Source organism: Maniola jurtina, chromosome 3, assembly GCF_905333055.1.
Source record: "Maniola jurtina chromosome 3, ilManJurt1.1, whole genome shotgun sequence".
Classification (NCBI taxonomy): domain Eukaryota; kingdom Metazoa; phylum Arthropoda; class Insecta; order Lepidoptera; family Nymphalidae; genus Maniola; species Maniola jurtina.
The window spans coordinates 16,412,854-16,423,008 of record NC_060031.1 but is presented as its reverse complement, the minus strand read 5'-3'; the positions used below and the strand labels follow the sequence as shown (position 1 = coordinate 16,423,008).

Below are 10,155 nucleotides of genomic sequence, written 5' to 3'. Positions count from 1 at the left end.
GCTCCGTCGTACTGTAGTTGCGTTCCGCCGGTATAAGTAGCCGGCTGGCATACTCTATCGGTCGCTCATCCTTACCTTCGCCTTGAAGCAACACTGCACCTATGGCGTAGGCGCTAGCATCGGTTCTTAATATGAAAGGTTTACTATAATCTGCCTGAATGAGAATGGGGGCAGACGAAAGACGATTCTTTAGCTCTTCAAACGCGCGAGCTTGGTCTGGGCCCCATACCCACGGCTGGTTCTTTTTCGTTAAACGCGTCAGAGGTTCTGCAAGACCTGAAAAGTTTGGTATGAACTTTCGAAACCAAGAACACGTTTGTATAAAAGTGCGAAGATGTCGCAAAGACGACGGTGCCTTCATCTCTAAGACTGCACGAACCTTGTCCTTGTCGGGAGATATACCATCCTGAGTAATGACATGACCAAGGTATTTGACCTCGTCACGTGCAAAGACACACTTATCTCTATTAGCGCGCAACTTAAACAAACGTAGCCTTTCAAAAACCACGCGTAAATCCGAGATATGATTTTCAAAGCTTCCTTCCGATATGACAAGTAAATCATCTTGGTAGGCTAACAACGTAACGTTCTTCAACGACGCACCAGAACGGAGCCTATCGATCAACCGCTGAAAGGTCGACGGCGCGTTCTTCAGTCCGAAAGGCATCCTGTTAAAACGAAATGTTCCGAACGGCGTCGCGAAGGCAGTTTTGTCTCTGTCTTGCTCGCGTACGCTAACCTGCCAAAATCCACTGCGCATATCTAAACTAGTCATGAAGCAATTTTTTTTTGTTGATTGGACTAGCTCGTCTATCAAGGGCATAGGATAAACATCGGTCTTCGTGACCGCATTGAGTTTCCTATAGTCCACACAAAACCTTACCTTGCCATTCGCTTTAGGCACCAACAGCGCTGGAGACATCCAAGCTGATTCACATTCTTCGATGACACCGTCCGCCAGCATCTTGTCAAGCTCAGTCCGCATTACGTCCTTTTTGGCCGGTGTTAACCTGTAAGGCGGAACAGCGATGGGAAGATGATCGCCGGTATCAATAACGTGCTCAGCAAAAGGAGTTGGCGTCCCCCCTGGCTCGAAGATGTCCTCATTCTCCACGAGGAGACGCGCAAGAATCTCTCTTTGGTCCGCGGAAAGCGAAGTCGCCTCGTCGTCCCGCAGTACGTCAAGCGAAGCACACGAAGATAGAGGTGACACTGTTTCGAACTGCATGTCGAACTTTTGCGAACTATTGTCTGCAAAGTGCCACTTCCGGTTACCAAAATCGAAAACAAGGTTAAATAAGGTTAAAAAATTAATACCTAATAAACTTTCGTTATTATTAGAATCCGGAAAAATCAAAAACGGAACTAATTTAGTTCTATTGTGTAGTGTCACCCCTAACTCCGTCGTAAGTACATTCATCTCCCTACTAACACCGTCCGCCAACCTAACAATCTGTGTTGAGGCCTTTAACGGGTGTCCAACTTCGCGTAAGAGGGAGTGTAGAGTGTGCCCTGCTATACAGCTTTTCGCGGCAGAATCGACCAACGCAGTGCCACACCTTTGCAATATACTTATATTTAATACAGGACGACGGCTAGGTCCATAAGACACATTATTTACACAATTATTATTTACAACATTACAATTATTAAGACAAGTATCATTAAAATAACCATTCGTAACGTTAAAACAATCTTTTGAAGTCACGTTTGACTGCGAAACATAATCCTTAAAATAGTTATCATTAAGGTTTACAAAACTATAATTACTATTTACACAAGAACAATTTGAATTGTCATTAGAACACAAACCAGAATCGCAACAAAAGTCAATTACGTTTGGGCACAATTTTCCGTCACCACGCGACGGGTTAACTCGCTCCATAGAACCGGTTGGTAGGTGCGCTGACGTCACGCAATGCCCCGAGGCGCGCTTAGCGCCAAAATTCCAGCCGGGGGCCGCCATTTCAACTTGCGCGAACGCCCCGTCTCGACCGGCCACGCCTCCTTCGTTGCCGCCGGCTCGCAGCGCTATTACGGAGCGCGATCGCTTATCGATTGACTTTACCGAATAAAATGTTTGGGTGTTACAGTTTTTACAGTTCGCTTTCATAACGTTATGTGCACCACAACCGTAGCATTTTAATTCACTTTTATTATTTAACGCATCACTGGATTTGTTTTTGTTATTTAACCGAAAGCACTCACTTTTATCATGCTTATTGCTTTTACAATAAACGCAAAACACACGCGTTCGCGGCCTTGAGGTCGTCGACTCCTTCGCCGGCGAACCCGCCGTTGTATCAGCTGTTTTGCTGTAATCGCCTCGCTGAACGTTAGCCGCTGGCACAGGCGTGCTGGACGAAGGAACTGTAGTGGGAGTTTTCTTACTTTTTAATTCCTGAGACCCTTTGCTTGGGACAAGCTCGCTTTCTTTTAGCGAGTCTTCGATGGACCGCGCTTTACGCAATAGGTCATCAAAAGACTTGATTTCGTCGCGATCTAATCTTTTCCTGATTCTGCGGTCTAGTAAGGAATAAGTCATGTCCAACTCCACACGTTCACATAAATCCTCCTCCGGAAGCTTTGCAAACAGTGATCGAACTTTTGATATGAAAATATCTGTGTTTTCATCTTTTTGTGCAAGAGCAAATAACTCCCTGTAGATAACAAACGGTGGCCGACGGGCGCCGAATGCAGATTGCAAGCGAAGAATCGCATCATCCCAGTCCGCAACTGACTTCCTTACGCCTTGCCACCACAACGCAGCCTTGTCCGATAAGAGCATAGACAGCCCTTTCACAGCGTTGTCATCCGTTATTTGTAGGCAACTCTTATACACTTGTATAGCGTCTATGAAGCCTTCCACGCATTCATTTGACGCGCCGCTGTACCGCGATGAACACTTAGAAAAGTTTCCATTGTTCCCAGCTTGTACAGGCGATGAAGCTCCCCCCGCCAGGGGGGTTGATGAACGCACTTCGCGTATCAACCGCTCACACATGTCGGCATTCTGTTTTTGGAGCGACGTCATTAACGTAGAAAAATGCTCGGCTGACATCGTAACGTTGCTTGGCTCTCCGTCTTGGGTATCACGCAAACTAACCCTTTTTCGCGGCATTGTTCACAAAAACCGTTAACGGAAAGACGCGAATGACCGTTTATGAAACCCTTAAAACCCTGAATCACGTTGGGCAGCCAGTGTGGCGGTGTGGGTTGTAATAAAGGAGAGAGTCGGGTGAGATAACGAGTATGTATAATCACTTAAAACCAGAGCACAGGAAAAACGGCGGAACGACTAGGCGTGGCACGCGTATACATCCGTAAGCTCCCGGCTTCCGACTGACTGACGCGCTCCAGCGGACACGCTCGAGCGCATCTCAGGCCCCTCTCGCCCCGCGACCTACTACGCCCGCTGACACCCTAGTACCCGCACGCTATCAAGGTCACCCATGTACCTACGGGGCCCTATAAAGTATAAAAAGCTATGATCGAAAATAAAAATATCGTTTTATTTACTATGTATGTAAATATGTATGTATGTTGCTTTTGAATTAGTTATAAAAAAAGTCAAAATATTCAATGTAAGCATAACTCTTGACATAATATCTGGAATAAAGAACTCTTGATATAAACTATTATTGAGTAGGTATTATGTTAGGAAAAAAGTTAACTCGGATCAAAATATTATGCAAGTAATGAAGTCTTATTTTGTTTTATTGCATGTCGTAATATTAATCGTTCAAAAAGATTTTAATTTAGCAATAGATTTGTCATTCGTTTCTTTGTGTATTCAAATAATATTTTAAATTTTTTTTTGACTTTTCTAAATTAAGATAATAAGTAGATACCTTACGATTCTATAATAACACAGAGGAAAGGTCATTCGGAAATTACTTTACAGAGTTTGAAGACAACGAAACTGACAAAATTCATTATTAAACAACAAAGTTAAACAAAAGTCAACCGCAGTTTTCTTCGCCCACTGTTTTAAGAACCTTTAGCATTTTCACCCGATTTTGACGTAACATTACACTTTAAACTTGTATCCTACTTGAACTTATTTCAGACTATTTTAACGTTCGATTCATGAGTGACATTTTATATCCCAATATCATCATCATCATCATCAGCCTGTGGAAGTCCACTGTTGGACATAGGCCTTCCCTAAAGAGCGCCACCCCATCCAACTGACTACCATCTAGTGAATTTAATGTTTAAAGTATTTATTTAGTACTAGCGGATGCCCGCGACTTCATCCGCGTGGATTTAGGTTTCTAATGATCCCGTGGGAACTGTTTGATTTTCCGGGATAAAAAATAGCCTATGCCCGTCCCCGGGATGTAAACTAACCCTGTACCAAATTCCGTCAGAATCGGTTAAACTGTTGGGCCGTGAAAAGGTAGCAGACAGACAGACAGATACACTTTCGTATTTATAATATTATATAAGTATAATAAGTATATAAGTATGGATTGGATAAGAAAGGTTGGATGATAAATAAATTAAAAAATATATATTCCCGACTTTTTGTTTCTGGTCATCTTTGAGGGAATGAGTGAGTAGGCGTATTCCCATAATTTCAATTTGGACTGCGTCCCACGCGAGAGGATTGCAAAGTGGGTGGTAGGTAGTAACGTTATTAAACATACAAAAAGGTATTTTCCATAAAGAAAGTGCCCACACAATGTTGTAACAAGAAAAGTAGACCAAACGTAATTACCTACTACAAAAATTTGTCAAGTAGGTACGAGTTGGACTCGCGAGGGTGTCATCGTACAACACTTTTTTTAATTTTCTTATAATCTCTATTAGAGCTGCAATAGGAATGTGTGTGTGTGTGTGTGTGTGTGTGTGTGTGTGTGTGTGTTACTCTTTCACGCGAAAACTACTCAACGGATTTGGCTGTGGAATGGAGATAGATTTTACTCTGGATTATTGCGAGCTACTTTTATCTTGGAAAATCAAATAATTCCCACAGGATCTCTAAAAACCTTAATCCCGGGCATCAGCTAGTGTACCTATATTTGTATAGTGTGTATATCTGTGTGTGTGTAGTGTATAAGTTGGTAGGCCAAGTGGTCTTTTTGTCGAACAATCAAATGTCTATTTCTACGCGGCCGAACCGACTTTGATTATAGCAATCCCGTACCTTTCTGCACTCACAGCTGAGCCAACTCTTAGATCAGACGAGCTACTGACAAGTATTAACGCACTTTGATCACAAGTTAACGATGGAAGCTTTGTGTGAAGTACACGAAGCTTCCGTCGATAACTTGTCTTTGCCTAATGGATTCTATTCGCTGATGAGAACTGACGACCTGTCTTCTATGATCAAATGTTTATAAAATCGAAATGATAAAACACTTTAATATCTGCAAATGCGTAGGTAAATACTTTTCAAAATGGCAGCGATATTTTCTAAGTTAAAAGAGAGATTTTATACGATTAAATATACCAATTTGCAAAATTACTCACTCAATTTCGCACTCAAGTCCTATTGTATCATAAAATGTCTGGGGTATGTTAGATTTAGTATCTGCATACGCAATCATGAAAACGACATGTTTGCGACTTCTGACGCGTGAGTTGTGTGACCCCTGCCACGTGCCCGATCTAAATCGAGATACTTTTAGGGTTCCGTACCGGAACGATGCCAACGGCAGCCTATCACTAAACCGCTGTCGACGTGCTGTAAGTTTCTCTCGAACCGTAGTAGATAGAGAATAGAAAATTTCACAGAATATGCACCTCAATATATAAATAAAAATAATTTAATAAACAAAAGTTTATTTAGCTCAACAAAATAAAGAAAAAAAAATAATGTTGATGTTAAGACAAAATAACAACTAAGCTTAAAACTAGACAATACAAAGTACAATTTTTAAATCTATTGCGGCTATAAAAATGAATACTAAAAATTTACAAAATGGCCACCATGAAAATTAAAAAAAAAAAACTTGTAAGTACGATAGTAAGTGCGGAACTCTTCGCGTGCAAGATCGACTCGCACGTGCCCGATTTTTCCCAACATCAACAGTGCTTTAACAACGTGAAAACAATATCATAAAACTAATAACTCGATCTCAAACAGAATATCAAGCTATACAGTTTTGCGTCGAGAGGTAAAATATTTGCGAAGATAAAAGATGCCATAAACTTTATTGCGAACCTGAGATTGCGATGGAGATTCCTATCGCTACGTGCGTCTAATGCCACTTGCACGAAATAACGACACGAAACACGTTTATATTATGTGATACATTTTCTACTATACTAATAGCAAAACGAATCACATAAACTAGATAGTTTTTCAAACTACGTATCCACAAGGGGTTCGAGTAATCTCAGTTTATAAATTGAACGAATGACTTTTTTCTGCAATATAAACATAGTTAGATATCAGCTGCTATGCCTCATAGTACCATACAACATAACAATGAAATCTTAGTAAAATATGATGTGTTTATAATAGGCAATATTAAGATTTCTTTGAACATAACACTGTTAAACAAAGTAAAAAAACAATTAGGTTTCAACGTCCGTCGGTAAATTGTGGTAATCGACAAGATTCTTTTACCCAACTGCAGCGAAGAACAAAGAAAGCATTTTAATTTGATTCCAAGTTAGCCCTTAGTTGCGATCACACTTGGTGGTAAGTGATAATGCAGTCTAAAATGTAATCGGGATAGAGAGGTCGGCAAAAATATGTGCGGTTCTTTTTCCACTGCTTTATAAGGACGCCCCGCTTCCCATTTTTCACCTTTGCCGTGCTTTGCCGTATTGTATATTATGTACCTACGAGTACCTTCAACTAAGGCTTAGTTGATGGGAAATACAAAACTAAATTACCTCCAAAGCAAACGTTCTAATTAATTTATTATACTGCACTATACTCTGTGATGTTTAAATTGAAATCGGATAGTGTTGTGTTCCTACCTAGAATATTCTGAAATCATGCGTATTGCTCTGGATTCTGGAAAGGCTTTGTTCATTTTAAGTTCAATGTTCAAATGTATTGGTTCTGAAACTTTATTTGGGTTGCACGTAATAAATGATTTTCATATTCATTCATATTCATTTGAAGTGTACGAAAAGCCTCTTAGTATGAATAATTCCTATTATAAAGTTTTAATAATACCTACTCTAATATTTCTGGGCCGTTCCCGCTTTATGTTTTATAATTTTGTTTAATAAACTTTCTCCAATATTAATACGGAATTTTGTAGAATTTTTTAACAAATAAATAAAAGTTAAAACCATAGAATTATACAATTCCGGCTTCTGTTTTTCCTCTAACTATAATTTTGCATGTAGATGGCACAAGCTTATGTATCTAGTTAAAAACTAACTTGTTTAGTACCTAAATAATGAAATTTTAATATTTAAAGCAGATAAAAAATTAAACACAGTTTAACTTTTAAGTTTAAATACGTGAATCAAAACTTGTATTTGTTTCAGGAACGACTGCATTTCGTAATGGGCAGGCTGCTGGCTGCAATGCGTCGCTCGCACGGGCCCCGTACGTCACGACCAGCTGGCTGTTGCTGAACCGGTGCCAGATCACGACGAATACATTCACGCTTATTTACCCGACAGAAAGAGTTTTATTTTACCGTTAAGTACCCTAAACGTGCATTTTTAGGGTTCTATTTTTTAACCCCCGACCCAAAAACAGGAGTGTTATAAGTTTGATGTGCGTATCTGTATATCTGTCTGTGGCATCGTAGCTCCTAAACCAATGCACCGATTTTAATTTAGTTTTTTTTTTGTTTGAAAGATGGTTTGATCGAGAGTGTTCTTAGCTATAATCCAAGAAAATTGGTTCAGCCGTTTGAAAGTTACCAGCTCTTTTCTAGTTATAGTCGGGGGTGTTATAAATTTTTAATTTACACTTGTTATTTTACCTTTAAGTACCCTTAAGTGCATTTTAAGGCTTCTATTTTTTCAAATATTCAATTTTTATATCTAAATAAGTAGCCTAAACTGGAAATTTGAATCAGAGTTTGTTATGGATTTCTCAGTTCATAGCGCGTTTGGTCACCCTCGGTGATTTATTTGCGAAGTATTTTTTAAAAAATTTAATGAGCATGTTGCAATAAAACTTAAAGCTAGCCTTATCTGAATCTCGTTATATGGATTGGCAGATTTCACACACCTTTGAGATCATTATGGTGAACTCTCAGGCATTGCAGATTTCGTTACGGTGTTTTCCTTCACCTTTGAAGGAAGTTAGAGATCCGTGCCCGGGATCGAACCCCAAATTGTGGTCATTCGTCAGTTGTCGACTTAACCACTAGGCTATCTCCGTTTCCAAACGAAGCTGTTATAATAATTTAATATTCTACCATTCCTCTTATTAAACTTTTTTACAGTTTTTACCCCTTTTTTGAATCCGTTTCTACGGAGCGTCATAAAACTTACGATCATAAATATACGGTGCGAAACGATATCGAATGTAAAAGTTTTCCATTGCTCTAATAAGACCGTCTACAGTCTAAAGATAATTTCACTTATATTGGCCTCGGTCCCAATGTCTCACAATGTAATTTAGAAAATTCATAACTTTAATTTATATCTATTAGAGAGATCTTAAAGAAAATATAAAAGCATTTCTCGCTATGAAAAAACGTCTCTAAGTCCTAAATTTTCCATAAAGACCAATATTTTATCTCAAATCTTAAAGGATTTTCTTTTTTCTTTTTTTTACAAAAATATTTTTTAACAATGACTAACTCATACTCGTGACTTCGCCCGCGTGTACTATACAAATCTCAAACCCCTGGCCCTTTTTAACACCCTTAGGGCTTGGATTTTCGAAAAACTTTCTTAGCGGATTTCTACGTCACAATATCATCGATGCATAATATAGCTATCTGCATGCCCAACCCGGGGCTGTGCGTTGATAGATCAGTTGGAAGTCAGTTAGTCAGTTATTTATTCCTTTTATATTATATAATAATATTATGATAAAAGTATTCACGGACAATGCAACCACACTACGGACTGGAATAGCCAGATACCGCAAGCTATCGAAAGAACCTATGGGCCAAGCGCCTATCTTACTTTCATTATGTGTCACACCCATACCATATAAATTGGCCTTCTACTCGGCAGATCATGGGTTCGATCCCGGGCGTGCACCTCTAACTTTTCGGAGCTATGTACGTTTTAAGCAGGCCTTGATATTTTATATTTACTGATTAACCCCCGACCCAAAAAGAGGGGTGTTATAAGTTTGACGTGTGTATCTGTGTATCTGTGTGTCTGTGTATCTGTGTATCTGTCTGTGGCACCGTAGCGCCTAAACTAATGAACCGATTTTAATTTAGTTTTTTTTTTGTTTGAAAGGTGGCTTAATCGAGAGTGTTCTTAGCTATAATTCAAGAAAATCGGTTCAGCCGTTTGAAAGTTATCAGCTCTTTTCTAGTTATTGTAACCTTCACTTGTCGGGGGTGTTATAAATTTTTAATTTACACTTGTTTATTTATAATACCACCTAAACTCTTTATTGGCTGGGGCAAGTGCAACATTATGTGAAAAATAAACGTGAACAGTCAAAATCGCTTAAAGCGCTTTTATAGCTATTCAATAATACGTTTTCTTGCAGTTGTGATATTTTATGCGACTGCAACGTCTGGATAGTTTCCGAGCAGAGTTTAATGGCGAATCATAACTCTTAAAAAGGAAGATCAATCTTGTTTGACGTATAAATCTAGTCAGCCCACAAAAATACATAGAGAGAGTCCGCGAGGGCCAGACCTTGCGTGTTGTCCCCAATACAGGGAGAAACGATCAGCGACTATGCAATTTGTCATCTGGTTTTTTTTTATATTTTCCTCAGAATAGTATTAGAAATCACGTCATGCATTACCAGACTAAAGGTCGTAGCTCATTTACACGAAACCGTTCCCACAAAACACACGCACGGCTCCGCCTCAAATCGAAGTGACCGTTAGTTGTCCACGCGCCGAAATGTCGCTGTCTGAACTTTTGCCTTTATAATATTAGTGTGAAGTGTGATAGTTAAAGATTTGGAAAGTGATATAGGTTAATTTTTATCACAGAAAATCGAAGAGTTCCCACAGGATTTTCAAAAACCTTAATCACCATGTGGATGAATCGATCACACGTTATAAATAGTACTCAATAAAT

At 39.3% G+C, this 10,155-nt stretch overlaps 1 protein-coding gene across 1 annotated transcript; it reads right to left on the bottom strand.

The window, feature by feature from the left end:
* Positions 1 to 1,685: 1,685 nt before the first annotated feature.
* LOC123879545 (activity-regulated cytoskeleton associated protein 2-like) lies at positions 1,686 to 3,061 on the bottom strand. Its single transcript, XM_045927310.1, has 2 exons — positions 2,209 to 3,061; positions 1,686 to 1,714 (listed from the first exon to the last, which is right to left on the bottom strand). The coding sequence occupies exons 1-2, from the start codon at positions 3,059 to 3,061 to the stop codon at positions 1,686 to 1,688; spliced, it is 882 nt and encodes a 293-aa protein (XP_045783266.1).
* Positions 3,062 to 10,155: the final 7,094 nt, after the last annotated feature.